Raw genomic sequence first — 15721 nt, 5'->3', positions numbered from 1 at the left:
TGAACAGTTGATTGCTGAAGCAGAAGCGGTTTGGAGCTCGTCCATCGCGTGTGCTTGTAGATCAGCAACCAAGGCAAGCTGGTGAATGAAATCAGGAACAAGTGCGGGCTTGCAGGATTCTAAGTGCGCAAAAAAATTCCTTTAGCGCGGTTGCGCAAGTGCTCCGCTTGCGGTTGCTCCGCTCGGTCTGATCTTGCTTGTCCCCCTTTCTTTCGCACACACCGGTCAGATTGCGATCCTCAATCGAAAGTTCCCCTTTTGGTTTCTGAGCCGGTCCCCCTTTGCTCAAGCCTGTCTCCGCGACGCCGAAACGCCAGACGTCCTCGAGCGCTCGAGCAAGATCCTCGCGAACACCGACTTGCTTCTTCACCTCGTGGTAGCCTGGTGCTCACCGTCCTCGGCTCTGCTCAGCCGTACCCGGCTCTCTGTCGACATCGTCTACTGTCCGACTTTACGCGTGTGCGCACCGCATTCACTCAACAATCGCAATCCGAAAGAATCTGTCCCGACCAGCCTCGACCGGAAAGCTGTAGACGCACCTTGGAGGCCAGACCTTGTTACCGACATTCGATTTTCCGCTGCTGTGCGGCTGGAAACTGAAAGCCCAGGATGGCGGACTTTGCCGACCTCACTTCGACACTGCGCAAAACTCGAGGACAGATTCCCCCGCCGCTTGTGAGCTGGAGTTCCTTGTACATACCATGTGTATATGTGGTTGGCTGGCTGATCACTTGGATGACACGGCTTCCGAGAAAAGGTTGGAAGCTCAGTCACGCTCGTCAATGATCGCATCTGGGTCTTTGGCGGTCGGCCAGTCGAGAGCAGGACCATGGTTTCGACCTTGTACTCGCTCGACCTGCGTACGCTTGAATGGACTAGGGTTGAGTCGACTGGGCCCGCGCATCCTTCTCCGCGATACTTTCACACGGCCGAGGCATGGGGGGACAAAGCCTTGGTAGTGTTTGGAGGACAGTCCTTCGTCGAAAACACGACCGGATCAGGAGTCCAAGGCGGACCGCTGGCGGGGACGGGTCATCTCGAAACGCTAGACGAGCTCTGGTTGTTCGATCTCGACAAGATGGAATGGACGTTTCCAGTCACGACGAATCGACCTGGAGCGGCTCCACCGAAACCACGATATGCCCACCTCTCTGTGGTCTCGACCGTCTCGTCAGAGCCGCCAATCCCGGGTTTCGAAGACTCTGCTCCAGCTCCCTCGACCGCTTCGCGGCTGGTCGTGATCGGAGGCCAAGATTTCCAGAACAACTACATCGCCGAGATGTCGGTTCTCGATCTTGACAAGATGGAGTGGCTTGCCCACGCTCCCTACCCGCGGAGAGCAGGCTCGTATCGCTCGGTCGCTTCGACGTCCAAGACCTCTCTCGCGCCGCTCGAGACCAAGGCAGGCGCGGATGGATACTCGGTCTATTCGAGCTACTCGTTCCCGTCGACCGAGGACGCTCCCGAACCGGTTTTCGTCTTCACAAATACCAACTTTACCAAGTGAGATTGGTCTCCCTGCAAAGCTCGAGTTGTAAATCTGGCTGACGATCTTTCCCTGCTCTCTTTCATAGTCCTCGTCGAGACCTCGACCTCGTCTCCGCTCCAATAGAGAGCTTCACGACCCCTTCGTATCTCTCGCTGGCGGATCGTATGACCGGTCTTCCGAGCCTGCCACCAGGCCTACGCTTCCCCCGTCTCTACAGCTGCGGCTCTCGCAGCTTGGTGCTTTCCGGCGCAGATGTACGGGAGGATCATGCGGAATACGCAACTTGGACGCTGGATCTGGGCGAACGAGGAGGATCAGGGACTCTCCGTAGCGACGAACGGTTGATCTGGAAACGGATACCGGTCGACAGGCTCCTCTCACGCGGCTCATGGGGACCTGCAGTTGGTTGGAGAAACACGCTCGTCGTACTCGGCGACAAGGATCGAGACATGCTGCAAGATTATCAGTCTCGCCAGAACAATTTTGCTCAGGTCGTCTTGGTCGATCTCGAATCGTTCGGCATTTACGAACCACCTCCTCAACCGCTACCTCCAACAGCTCAGACTCTCGGCCTCCTCTCACTGTCTCAACCGCGCTTGTTCGACTTCGAAATTATCTGCAACGACCGCGAACGTCTCGGATGTTCCCGTTCGATACTCGAAGATCGCTGGCCATGGTTCGCTTCCGAGATCAAATCAGTTGCTTCGAAACGTTCGACGCCGGCCGATACTACTCTCGATATCCTCGGAGAGTACGACGACGCGAGCGACGACGAGCCGATTGATGTGCTCCAAGCCCAAGTTTCTCCACCGACGACACGTCCTTCGACCTCGATGTCTATGCCGCGCTCGCCACCAGCTAGACCCGCTAGCAAACGACTCTTTTCCATCACCGCCCACACCCTCGAACTCCCCTTATCGTCTCAAGAAGTCAAAGCGCTTATCCAATATTTCTACACCCTCGCTCTCTCTACTCCTTTGCAACGCTCCATTCCGATTCTCGCGTCTCTGCTCAATTTCGAAAAGACGTACAACATCCTGCCGAACCTGCGTACCCTGATCGTCCATGCTTTACACGAATCGCTCGAGTCCGACCTCGGGAATGCTGCCAAGATTTACGAAGCTGCCGCGATGTGTCGGTGTATGGCGCTTCAGATTGCAGCTATGCAAGTCATGATTGCGCGAAATTCAGGCACTGATTCTCCGCTGAATAGATCCGTTCGTCCTCCTTCCTGATGTCTCCGCCGCTTTCGCCGCTGACCGAAATTGATTCTTGCAGCGCGAGAATTCTATTGTCTTCGTTGATGGCAGTGAGAGGATGCTACATCGCTACTCTAATAGCTCGCATCGTAAGCTTACGGCGTATCTATGATGGCGCACGAGCTAATCCATTGAGATCTGGACACAGCTTCCGGCAGCTCCCGCTACTCCATCCACTCGGACCCCGATTCGGAGAACCGCTTCCCGCGCTCACCCTCGGTATCACCGCAAGTACGCTCGATCGCCACATTCAATGGCGAGACCCAACCGTCTTTAGCCACGCCTGCTCCTACGACGGCGCTCCCTCCTCCACCACCTCCCACCTTTCCCAGTCGCACGGCTTCCCGCAATGTCAGCATCGACAATACTTCTATCGTCAGCGGGCTTCCTGGCTCGCCGTCCATGCACTTTCCCCAGCCTCCAAATCGAAAACTCGTTTCGCCCGTACCATCGATGTCGCCGCCTCTTGTGCCCTCGCCTCCGGCTACGACACCTTCTCCCGCCAGTTCTCAAGCTGCTACTCCCGCAAGAATAGCAGAAGCATGGCGAGAAGGCGAGGAGCGTGACCGGCGCCAACGCTTGGAACAAGCTCGGCTCGAGGCAGAGGCCAACTTTGCGCGGTTGCGAATCGCCCAACGCAACGGTTCAGTCGCGACGACTTCTTCGTCTCTGTCGGGAGGGTACTATGACGCACAGTCACGACGTCCGAGTACGACCCCGAGTTTGACTCCGAGCGGAGTCGCATTCTCGCATTCGACAACAGAAAGCGTCACGAATTATCAACGCGACACGGACGCAACCTCTGTGCGCACGGACTCGTCTGGAGCAGACTCGGGCTTCACTCAACTCTCTTCAGAGAAGGCGGGCAAAGCTGCAGCTGCAAGTGCAACGGCCGTGGGCAAAGTGATCAAGAAAGGGTTGTGGGCCGGATTACTCGCTCAACCTGAATTTCATCAAACGGCTGCGGCTCCAGTCGCGACTGGACCTCCTGCTCGCAAAGTATACCCAGCTCCTCGACCGAGATACCCTACGAAAGGTAAAAAAGGTACTGCCTCCGATTCGAATTCTTCCCATAGCAAATAAAAAGGTTTCTTTCATCTTATCTTATTTCCTCTTCTGCCTCAGCTTGAAGCCGTATGAACTTCACCACACCTTGGCTTATATTCCGCATATATTACATTCCTTACTTTGCACTTCCGAACGCACACACACTCTCACTGCAGCTTACTTGGATCACATTACTCGCACATCGCAAATTGGAATCTCACTGTTATTCCTTCCCATTCTCCTTTTCGGAGGGTAAAAGCATACACGCCCTACCCTGACAGCGCCGACCAGACGTGAAATGGGTACACTTAAGAGAGTATAGGACAGGTGAAGATTTCGTATGCAAGGGAGCAAGCCCAACGAAAAGCAAATGCTCATTTTCAGGAACGAGAGATCGAGACTCTCAAGAGGACAAACTTGCAAGAGAAAGACTAGTTGCGTGTGTGTTGCGAGACGGAACAGGACAGGAGGACTGAGACGGACAAAGAAATCAGGGGGAGGAAAGAAGTAAACAGAGGTATGTAGGAAAGGGTATATCGATTGAGTAATCAGAATGCGTGAGAGGAGGACGGGTCGAGATTGTGCGTCGTAAACTACTCGGCATCGGTACTAGCTGGAAGCGCTGTTGCTGCCGGAGCTTCTGACGGTTGCGAAGTAGAGGCCGTTCCTTCGGCGGGAGGTTGCAGGAGCATCGCGAGGGTCTGACTCGCCCGCGAATTAGACGTCGACTGACCCGCAGCGTAAAGGAGGGAAGTTGCAGGTGGGAGAGGTCGGTTTTGAAGCGAAGGCGAAGATGGAGCTGGTGGACGACGAGTGTCTCGAGGGGGATCAGTAGGTTCGTGAATCGGCCCTTTCTGACCACTGTCTTTGTCGTAGTGATGAATCGCAATGCAGTGTCGCGTGCAATCGTGCTTGCGCGAGAACAGCTTGTTACATTCTGGGCACTTGACTGCTCCACAGGTCAAAGGCTCAAAATCAGCCAAGTTCAAGCGGGAACGTCGCAGCCCGACTCACATTCTCGGATCCCTTGGTGACTCTTGATGTGCGAGTTGAGATTGAATTGTCGTGCGAACGCTCGCCCGCAGGCCGGATGAGGGCATGTCTGTTATCGGAACGCAGGTCACAACACTTGCAATGAGCTTAGGCGAAGACAGACTGTCGAGGAGCGATCACTCACAAATTTCTTCTCTGGCGGTTCCCTAGATTTTGTGGGCTTGGTGCGGACGCGAGGAGAAGCCTTGGCTTTGTTTGCCGGGTTTGGCTCTGCACTGTTCGCGCCCGATTTCGATCGATTCGGCACCGCCGGTTTGGCATCTGCACCCTCAGACTTGGCCGACACGGTCCGCGATCGTTTTGTAGGTCTCGAGGACTTGACCTGGGGAGCCAGGTCATCTTCGTCTTCTGGGTTCTCGTCGTCCTCCTCCTCGAGCCCGTCCTCGTCCTCGTCCCTCTCGCCATCCCAGCCCGAAGCCTTTGCAGCAGATCTCTCGTCTTGCTCGTCTTCGAGCCCGTCCTGTTCCTCGAAAGTTCCGTGATCTGCCCGACCCCGGTTATTCACAGAATTAGGATTCGAGCCAGCGGTCTCACTTCTTCGTCGCTTCGCGAGTAGAGCGCCCGATGACATGGAGAGAGGCGGCGGCGGGGGGCCCGACCAGGCCGAATTGGGCGCCGACAGGGGCACCGAGGGATTCGGTGGAGGCAGGGACGGGTGCGAATAGGGGTTCGTAGGACCGCCAGATGGCTGCACAGTTAGGGCAGAGACTGCAGACGAGTAACCGCCCTGGCCCGCGCCCGGACCTGGATTCTGGCCGGATGCAGATGAAAGAGAAGCTCGGCCATAGGCGGGATGTTGGTAAGTGTGGGCCGCGGCGGACCCGTATGTCGGATGGTTGTACGGATTGAGCGAAGGCGGTGCGCCATACGAAGGCAGAGGGGCGGGCCCGGTTGAAGATGAAGGCTGGAAACCGCGGTAAGCAGGATCAGACATCGTCGAGTGAGCAGATACGTTCATCGGCGGGAGAGTCGTATTGCCCGTATTCGGCATGGGCCCACCGCTGCCGGTTTGATTTGGACCTCCAGAGCTCAATGGCCGCGAGTACGGCGAGTGGTAGTTGTACGGCGCGTACGAGGAGCGATTGATGGGCGGAAGCGAATAGGCCGAAGATGGGTACCCTGGCGGAGCGGGGACAAGTGGACGAGAGTACAGTGGATGCTGCAACGAGGTGTATACTGGATGCGAGTACGCCGACGTTTGCTGCGGAGGCTGCTCGGTACTCGGTGAGAGTCTGGGTGCAGAGAGATCTGCGAGAGCGACAAGACTCACCATGGCGCTGTACGCAGCGTAGGCCGATCCTTTCGTCGCGTCTCCCGCAAAGTCGGCCGCGCCTGCGGAACTCGGGTTCGAGGTGCGCTCTGAGGAGATGTTGCTGCTGCTTTTCGGGCTCAAACTCTGCCCCTGACCGTGGCTGCTGGCGCCCTGATCCGAGGCTGCGTCTGCCGAGTCGGCCATGGACTCGAGTGCTGCCAACAGCAGCGGGCCGGCCCCGTTCGAGTCGGTCTGCATTTCGAGGGCGGTGGAGGTCGACGGTTCGAGGTCGAGGGCGAACGCCGCAGCAGCTAGCGACCTCGGCTCGGGCGGTTCAAACTTGTACGGCGTGTACTTGGGCGGCGCCGGGTCGACTGGGCGCGGGCGAGCAGGCGGCGGCGAGCGGGAAGGCGAAGTCGAAGGAACCGCGCCCGCAGCTGCGCGCGCTTGCGCACCGGAACCCGACATCTCCCTCGAGGTCGTGATCGAGTCGCTCGCGCTGCGCTCGTCCAGCTGGTCGACACTGGCGCTTGATCGCGATCCGAGACAGGTCGACGGACGCGGAACGAGGATCCACCGGCGCATGTGCGGGCAATCTGCCGTTGCTGCGCGGCAGTTTCGCACGAGGCCCGCCGCGGCCGGGTGTCGCATGCCGCTCTCGCCCATCTCGAGTGTCTGCTCGTTGCAAGTCGCCGACACGAGGTTTCGAAGTCCTCCCCCGTGCCCAGTATTCATTCTGCCTTGGGTAGCATCTGCTCAGACATTCTCTTTGTTTAAAAGCATCAAGTGTGTTGGCCGGGGCTGGTACCAGCGCACCATTCTTGCGCCTGTGCCGTACAGTCCCGACCCTCGGTAGAACGCTGTCAAAGTGAAAGACCACCGCATGCATTGAACAAGGAGTTTACCTCGCTCGGACCCGCTTTGCTGCTTTGGCCGCAGTCAAAAGCGCAACCTCAAATCCAGTTCTCTCTCTGCCTCATGATTCCCTTGACTCGATTAATGACGGAGCTCATACATATCCCAATTCGAGGCAGCGCTTCGCGCATCGTTGTGTAAGAGCCAAACAATGCCGAGCCTTCTCATACTATTTTCTCGCTCGCCATGATGACCTTTTCATGGCAGGAAGCTTTCTCGCCCCCAGAGCTTTGTTACTGTCTCTCTCGATCTAAGGTAGCGACTCACTGAAGGGAGCGTATCCTCGGCTTCTTCGCAATGAGAGGCCCAGGCGCGAAGGTTGACCGTTCGCAGACGGAGTGCAGAAGCCTATGATGGACGCGATCCCGCGCGTAGCCTCTCGAGTTGAATAGGATACGGTACAAATACTACGCGCGAGCGATGTGGTGCTCTGACTTTGCCCGCTCCGAGTGACTTTCTTGTGCGTTGACATCTGCCTCCATTCGGCCACCCTCTCATGGTTCGCTCGCCCGGATCGAATGGGTACAACCTACCGCCACCTCCGCCACGACCTGCAGGTTCAACACAGGCGCCGGCGAGTCCCGTAGAAGAGGAGGACGCACAACGACGGATAGAGAGGGAAGCCAGGAATGTCCTCAGAGGGTATCCGGTTGCGGCTGGATTGGTCGGAGTGGCAGACGGTACGTGACTGTCCATTGTAAACGCGCTCTCGAGCTGAGAAGGAACCGGCAACGCGCTCAGTGGAGGCTCGCTTTGATGAAGCGGTCTCTCGCGCCCGGACATGGCTGTGCCATTGCCGAACCATCCTAGAGCGTTATAGAGGTCCACCCGAGTGCAGCGAGCTGACGCCAGACCTCGCACGCAGTTGTTTCGCACCTCGACCCTCTCGCACCTCGCGCGCCTTCCTTCTTTCCGACTTCGAGCGCTTCTTCGCTGCAAGCGTATGGGTTAGGAATGATACCAAATGAACCCCTCTTCGACGAATACGCGCGAGAGCTCCATGTGCTGCTCGCAGATACCTCGATCGGAACAGCCGAGAATTACTGGCGACAGAACGAGCTCAATCACCTCGCACAGAACCTAGAGCTTAGGAAGCAGCTTGCAGTGATGCATCAGAGTGAGATCTTTGCATCGTACGTCCCTTTGTCTCCCTAGGGCACAACGTTCAGGCCATTTTCGCTTCCAGACTGATCCCCGCTCTCGTTTGCCGTAGGCCGCCTCTCGCGCCACCCTTTCCTTTCGTACCATCACAACCAGTAGCCCCGACTGCGTCCGCGAGCGATCTCTCGCACCAATTCCTTCAGCAAAGCGGATTTCCCTACGCTCCGCTTCCGACAACAGCCGCCAATCCCGCATCGAGCACGACAACCGCATCATCGAACGATACGCTCGCATTCCTCGAATCTTTCCTCGACGAACAGATGAGGCGTAGGCCAGATCGCGCAATTACCAGCTCTAGCGTGTCGCAGAGCTCATCACCCATCAAAGTCGACCGCCTTCCGCCTCTCCCGGCCTCACTGCCTCCTACTCCCTCTCATCCACGCCGGACTCAGAGCATACAAAATCAGCACTATCAGCAGAGTTCGCCTGACCCGCTCATGCTGGGTGCGAACGGTTCTCCGCCCATTCGCTCGTTGTCGCAACAAGCCAGACCTAGAGCAGAAGGCGCAAACTACCTGCAGCGCAACGGTCATAGCAATGGTACCAGCTACCACAATGGCTTGAGGGAACATTCGCCCTTCAAAAACCAGAGACCACCTGCTTTGGAGTCGTCAGCCTCTCCTTTCGCACGAATTGGGGTGCCCGGGCCATCAAGCTCCCTTACTTCGCCCAGCTCAGCTCTCGGAGAAGCTTTTGCGGAAGAGGCGGGGGTAGAAAGTGCAGTCAAGCGGATCAGGCTGGCGAGCGGAACTCGCGGATCGTCGACTTTCGCCAGTGGAGGAAGCACAGGGCCTCGGGTCGTTGCTGGCGGTTCCAAAAGTAAGTAAAGTATGTCAAAGTTGCTGTGAGCAGTATAAGTCTGACGGATTGAATCCTCATCCAGGACCAGTTGATCGATTCTCGGATCTCGTCAGCGACATCTTCTCGGCTGATGATTCCCATATTCTCGACACTTCGAGCTCAGCACTAGGAGTTGCAGCCGGAAAATCAGAATTTCGCTCACCGTCTCGCACGACGAACGTCAATGCGCAAGCTCTTTTCCGATCAACAGCGGTCGCACCAACCGATTCCGCCCCTCTGCTTACAACTGCGGTGCTTACCAAGCTGCTCAAGAACGTCTTGTCTATCTCCGCCAAGGGTCAGGGTGCGGCGATGCTGGAAGAGATGGAAGATTCGGGCATTGGACGACTGCTCAAGGTGCTCGAAAGAAGCTGGGACGGAGTGTGCGAGCAGAAGTACTGGAGTACGGAAGTCCTTAAAGCTCTTGACGAAGATGACGGTACCGAGGGCGCGGTTGTCAAAGGCAAGAAGAAAGCCAAGGGAAAATCAGTCACCCCTGGGAAACGAGGCGCAAAGAAGAAGAAGTCAATCGGCGGCGCTGATGACGAGGAACTTGAAGCCGAGGAATCTCGAAACTCGCGGCGCGACTCTGCAGTGGGCGAGCGAAAGCGGAGCTCGCGCTCATTATCTCGCTCCCGATCGCCCACCGTTCAACAAGACCTGGACGAAAGCGAATTTTCCCAGAATTCGACTGCAGCAGCTTGGGATTCCGAATCGCTCAATTCGGTACAACGGTGCATTCGCAACTTGTCCGATGCACTGCTCGCCATCCGGATCGCACTCGCCATACTGACCCTCGGAGACGTCTCGTTGCCAAAGCACCTCTTTTCGTCCGACTTTCTGCAAGGTCTCCTTGCCGTCCTTCGGCACGCGTTGGACTCGTTTTTCAACCCAATACTCGAATCACCCACCGGATGTGCTCTCGATGACTTGTTCAAGCCCGGCATGTCCGACCACACGGACAAGGTGACCGAGGTCTGTGACAGCTTGGCGATGGCGACGGAACTCTTGTCGTCTCTCATCAAGCAGGAGGAGATGGCCGATGATCTCGTCAATGCGGCAATCTTCTATTCGTTGGATCCCTTCTGCCACGAAGGTACACAAATGCCTGTGGCAAACAAACGCAAGAACTCGATGTCGAGCACAATAACCGGCAAAAGTGAAGTCACGCAACACGCCCTCAAGAGCTTGAGGATGTGCAGCCTCAATCTCATTCGTCGCATCTATGCGAGATATGACGGACAGCGAGCATCGATAGTTGAGGAAGTGCTGAGCAATCTCGGACGAGGAGACACCGCATCGAGCGCAAAACGAGGCAAGGGCGCGATCAGGTCGGTGCTTGCTTCGTTCATCGATTTGTGATCTACTAACTGATGCACTCTCTCGAGTCAAACAGACTTCGTACCAATGCATCGATTCAGATCGTTTCAGCGCTCCTCCTACACCTTGTCCAGACTTGTTCCGCCGACCTCAGTCATCAAGTCGAAAAAGCATTCTCGACAGACGACACGCTGGTCACGGCGAAGGACGAAAATGGGGACCTGGAGATGGACCAAGAGGACAACGCCACCGGCACCGACCAATTGGTTCGCTATTGCGTCGAGTCTCACTGATACTACAGCTGACGGCCGAACTGCTGTCACTTGCTCAGGTCTTTGTGCACCAGCATATCCTCGAACCGGCATACGATTCGGCCGTGAAATCGGCTCGCGCGATAATCGATGTCCTCCTCGAAAGGTGAGGATCCTGGCTGGATTCTCTTTCAGCGAGCATGCTAACCTCTCCGTGCCACAGATCATCGAAAGTTGGAAAGTCTGCAGCAGGAACCGCCGATTCTGAGTATCGCAAAGTGCTTGACAATCTGGTTGTAGACCTTCTGGCCACCCTCCATCTGCCCGAATGGCCCGGGGCCGAAGTATTCCTTGGTGTGTTTTGTCGCTACATGGTAAGTTGATGCAGCTGCTTCTAGGTCTCTTCGACAGTGGGAAAAGCGTACTAATAACGCTTGCCAATGGCCCACAGATCGCAGTACTTGGTGACACCAAGACAACAGCCGAGGCGAACTCCCTTCGTGCTCTCGCGCTCGACCACCTCGGAAGTATTGCGGCTCGGCTTCGGCGAGACTCGCAAACTCAAGGAAAGGAAGCGCTCAAATCGCTCAACGAGGTGAGGCTGGGCGCTTTATACTGCGGCTTCACCTGGCTCGGTAATGTGACTCACATACTCTCCTTCAAACAGATACTAGCGGAAGGCGACGTTGCCGGACTCGAAAAGCTCTTTGATGCGCAATCGTGCCTGCTAGCTCACCTGGAACGGCTCGAGCGCACATCAACCAATGAACAGGTAAGCCTCTTCTCTGCGTTTGGCGAATGGGTGATGTATGCATACACTGACGACGTTCTCACTGAACAGGGTGCTGCCGTCTTTGCTCGCGTCTTGATCGCGCGTGATTTGTCGAAAGCGCGAGAGGCTTGTCCCAACGCTGTTCATGACTTTGACGCAGAGGACGACGGTCGGTTCAGCTTGCTTCAAAATCGGCTTGACGAATATTTGAGAGCAGTCTGGACGACCAGCGACGCCGAGGACGTGTTTGGTCCAATGCCTCCAGAAGACGCCCAATCTCGTATCGACGCACTCGCAATCGAGCTTGCGCGCTCGCAATCGCTCGCAAGCATGTACCAGACCCTCATCGGTCAGATCGTGCAAGCCTCGGAGAACCCGCAAGTTACGCTGCGAACGAAGGCATTGAGGGCAATCAGTCTGGTCGTCGCGCAGGATCCCGATCTATTCCTCCAGGTACTTGACTCCGCACATGCTCTTTGAGAGGATGCGCTCTGACCATGGACTCGGTTGAATCTTGTCAGGACAACGTGCGACAGAGTATAGAGAACCGCATTCACGATCTTTCGCCCGCCGTTCGCGATACTACAATCGAGCTTGTAGGCAAACACCTTGTTCACAGGCCAGATCTCGCTGTCCGGTACTTGCCTCAGCTCATCGGTCGTCTTTCGGTTCGTCTCGTATCGATCACCTTGACCACAAGCTGTCCTTGCTGACATCGGGCTACATTCGCTGCGCGACAGGATTCGGGCTTGAGTGTCCGTCGTCGGGTCGTTAAGCTGCTTCGAGAGCTGTACGGTATCGTCAGCGAAGACGAGCATCGAACGCAGATTTGCAGGCACTTGTTCGGTCGGGTCCTGGACGAGGACGACGGAGTCAAGGTGCCTATGTCTCCGCGGGCCACAAGGTGAAACCATACTGAACAACGTGGAAAATTTTGCAGGATCTCGCTATCGAAGCCATCGAGGATCTCTGGTTCGCCCCTCCTGCGAAGACCGCGACGCTTGAAACTTCAGTCTCGAGCCTTAGCAACATCATACTGAGCATTGCCGGCATAAGTGAAGGCCGCATCCCGCCCGTCGAAGAAGCGTTACGGGTTATCGTGGCAAAGCACGCCGAAAAGGGAACTTCGGCGTCACTCGATCTCCTCAAAGACGTGCTGGAACATCTGATCGACTCGCTCATCGTTGATAATAAGACGATGGTGAGTTGCGCTCATTACCCGCTGTCCAGATGTACCGCTATTGACATGTACCGGCTCGACAGAACGTTGTCGCTTGCATCAAGACTATTTCGATCCTCAGCGGCGTCGACCCGAGCCTACTCTCGACAGCGAAAGCCAGCTTGCTCGTGCCGTTTCTCAAGGGGGCCTCGACTGTGAGCCTCGTCTTGACTGAGTGTCGACGAGATTTTTTTCCTGTATATTGACTCCGATATAACCAGTCGGAAGAGAAGATCGTCAGCGACTACCTGCTCAAGATTTTTCGAGAGTCGGTACTCGCCATGCCGAAAACCTCGTCCAAGTTTGGCCGCGATCTGCAGGCCGCTCTGCTGCCAATGCTGAACCGCCCCTCAACACAGGTGCAGGTATGGAAGTAGACGTTGCAGATTCTTTCGTATGGGCTCACATCCTTCGAATGAACGCTAGACCATACAGGCCGTCATCTCCTGCTTTGCCGCAGTCGTTTGGAGCCAGACACACGACTTTTCAATGCTGGTCAAGGTTTTCTGCGTCAGCACCAGTGAGCTCTTCTGCCCGATTAGCCTCGGACGATCTCCGCTCATACCAGTCGGAATCTGTATAGGCCGCTTACTGCAGGAGAAAGCCAAGCTGCAAGACCCCACCAGAAGGAAACAAGTGAATTTGGCCCAGTTCTCGGTCGTTTGCTACCTCGCTTCGATCCTGTGCGAGCACGGCAGCTTCGACAAAATGCGGGCGGAGACTCCTGGTAGGTCCCTCCCGCCACTCTTACAGCTTTACTCGCATCTGTTGATCATTCCCTTCACGAGTAGCTGTTGAAACAGCGCTTGACCGGCTCACGCCAGACTCGATCGCCGATTACGTCTTCGACAATCTTGTCGAGATCTACAAGCTCGATCTCCCCTCCGAAACCCAATCGGCAGTCTTGACCAGTCTCAGCTTCATCTGGCGCGCCCATCCGACTCTGATGCTCGAGCCTTCGTCGGTCGAAATCATCGACGCAGGTTTTGAATCGTCTGACCGGGCCACGCAGTTGCACGTACTGCGCATCATCCAAGACTTTCTGGCAGCACAAGAACGCTCAAAGCTGCCAATGTCTGTCAACAACAAGAAGCAGAAGAAGACGGGCACGGCAGTTCGGATGGATGAATTAGTCGGCAATGTCGAAGGTTTCGCTGATTCCGGGTAAGCTTGATTCTCCTGACCAGACTTGCAAGTCCTGACGTAGCAGTTACCAATGTCTGCTCAACTGTAGCGTCGCAAGCGCAATCGCGCAGCGATACTTGGACAAAATACTTCAGGCCTCCCTTACAGCTCATCCGCAAACTCAGCGAGTCGGTGTCGACGTCATCGCCATGATTGCACAATCTGGCTTCATTCACCCGCTATCGCTGGCTCCGACGCTCGTAGCATTGACTGCATCCGCTGATCCGCATGTGGCTGCCAAAGCAAACTCAACCCTCACGACTCTTCATCAGAAACACGCATCGTTGCTCGTTACGCGATTCCTAGAGCCGGCCAAAGCTTCATTTGCCTATGCCAAAGTGCAGGACGGACCTGCAGCTACTGCTCGTGGTTATCGCGGGAACCCTCCAGATTCCTGCTTCAGTCGCTGGTTCAGGTGAGTGTCCAACACCAGGAAAATGATCATTCGCAAAGATTGACGAGAAGCACACATCAGCTTGATCCACAAAGAGAAGCGACAGATTCAGCTAGACTACCTCAAACAGCTGTGTCGCTCGTTCGATCTCGAGCCTGGCGCGACATGTACCGAGGTAAGCTTGCTTCCGCTAGTCTTGAAAAGCCGCTCGCATACTGAACCCTGTCATTCAGGACGACCTCCGTCTTGCTCGCTTCATTGCGGAAGCCATGTCGACGCTCGATTTCAAGCGCGCCGAAGAACCCATGCTGGTGATCTCGCGCCTCAATACGGTTCTCGCCATGTCCGGTCTGCAAGTGCTTCACCTTCTCGAGGAAGGACTTGCGGGCAGAGGGGGACTCTTGTCGGATGCAACCATGGAAGGCCCTCCTCAAGGCGCTGGAGAATCTGGTACACTTTTATGCCAGATAAAAACAGCTTGCTTGTTGGCTGAAGTTTTGCCTGCGCTGATAGTGCCCCCTATCGACCTTGCTCGCCAATCAGTGATCTGTGGCTTAACGGTGTTGTTACGGGATCACCTGAAGCAGCTCTACTCAATCAAGTTTGTCGCGTCTCTCAGTGTAGACTCCCGACACCATTTGCTGAATATTCGTGCGGCGCCGTATAGTGACGCCAAAATGGCAAAGTATGCAGTCGGGAAAAAGTCCGCTGCCGGGGACAAGGTGAGTATCATTCTTTGGGTCGTGGAGCTTTGCAACAACTGAACGGCTTCCGAACGTCCTAGGCTTGCTCGCGTCGAAGTGATGTCCCTTTCGCCCTCGGTGAGCAGGGGTACGCTCGCATGCCCTTTGCCGCAAATCCGCTTGTCTCACCAGACGACCTCTGCGCACAACGCGCAAATGTGAGTGTTGGGTACTCCTCTTGGCTCTTCGTGAGGTTTACCTGATGGTCTCCCTTGATAGTATATCACCCTGATTCATGAAGATGGAACGATGAACGCGCTGGAAGATGGAAGCGATGATGATGATGAGATTGAAGCTTGATACCACCCCCTCTGTCTTTACCCTGCCTCGTTGTACTAGACTACTTGCACTGCCTGTCGCAAAACATACCTTAGCCCGTTGTACTACGACGAGAAACGATTCTGAGTCGCGGGAAATCGATCGTTCCGATGAGGAGGCTCTCAGAGGAGAAAGTTGTGGCGCTCGGTAAAGCAGGAAGATGAACGACATGTACTAACGTGTTGAGCTTGCATCGCGCTCGCGCACGAGACTCGAAATGAGGATCGGATATTTTTCTCGCCATGGCAGTCGGTCATTCTTCATCGACACAGCGCCTCGCACGACATCGCTTGGGATTACTTCGGTTCCATACGACGGTAGTAAGCGGCTGCGTTAACCTGGGCCAGAAGGCCGGAGGACCTCCAGGACACGACGTTTGCGTCACGGCGAGGAGAAGCCAACCGGTTTCCTCTGCCGATCTGAGCTCGCCCAACCCTGCATCTACAGAAGTGAAGTCGAGGCACGAAACTATATCGCCGACACCGCTGGCATTCCTGTATAAC

General features: G+C 55.9%; 3 protein-coding genes across 3 annotated transcripts; 2 read left to right on the top strand and 1 right to left on the bottom strand.

The window, feature by feature from the left end:
* Positions 1-609: 609 nt before the first annotated feature.
* Positions 610-3831, top strand: JCM15063_000277 (uncharacterized protein; the record flags this gene model as incomplete). The annotated part of the gene is made up of 5 exons (XM_076676395.1): positions 610-675; positions 758-1503; positions 1575-2706; positions 2768-2837; positions 2897-3831. 5 exons carry the CDS (start codon positions 610-612, stop codon positions 3829-3831), a joined length of 2949 nt encoding a protein of 982 aa, XP_076536376.1.
* Positions 3832-4388: 557 nt separating this feature from the next.
* On the bottom strand, positions 4389-6685 carry JCM15063_000276 (uncharacterized protein; the record flags this gene model as incomplete). Its single annotated transcript, XM_076676394.1, has 3 exons — positions 4389-4744; positions 4810-4897; positions 4973-6685. 3 exons carry the CDS (start codon positions 6683-6685, stop codon positions 4389-4391), a joined length of 2157 nt encoding a protein of 718 aa, XP_076536375.1.
* Positions 6686-7511: 826 nt separating this feature from the next.
* SCC2 (cohesin-loading factor complex subunit SCC2) lies at positions 7512-15200 on the top strand (the record flags this gene model as incomplete). The annotated part of the gene is made up of 25 exons (XM_076676393.1): positions 7512-7695; positions 7881-8148; positions 8202-8995; positions 9060-10347; positions 10413-10602; positions 10668-10753; positions 10811-10961; positions 11039-11182; positions 11255-11359; positions 11429-11812; positions 11881-12027; positions 12100-12237; positions 12300-12560; positions 12623-12733; positions 12800-12937; positions 13005-13098; positions 13162-13305; positions 13382-13742; positions 13813-14178; positions 14239-14332; positions 14391-14607; positions 14671-14758; positions 14825-14879; positions 14942-15058; positions 15120-15200. 25 exons carry the CDS (start codon positions 7512-7514, stop codon positions 15198-15200), a joined length of 6006 nt encoding a protein of 2001 aa, XP_076536374.1.
* Between the last annotated feature and the right edge of the window lie 521 nt (positions 15201-15721).

This window comes from Sporobolomyces koalae, assembly GCF_050403365.1.
Source record: "Sporobolomyces koalae JCM15063 DNA, S_koalae_JCM15063T_v1_ctg4, whole genome shotgun sequence".
Taxonomy (NCBI): domain Eukaryota; kingdom Fungi; phylum Basidiomycota; class Microbotryomycetes; order Sporidiobolales; family Sporidiobolaceae; genus Sporobolomyces; species Sporobolomyces koalae.
Note: the sequence above shows the minus strand (reverse complement) of the source record. Positions and strands in the feature narration are given on the sequence as shown.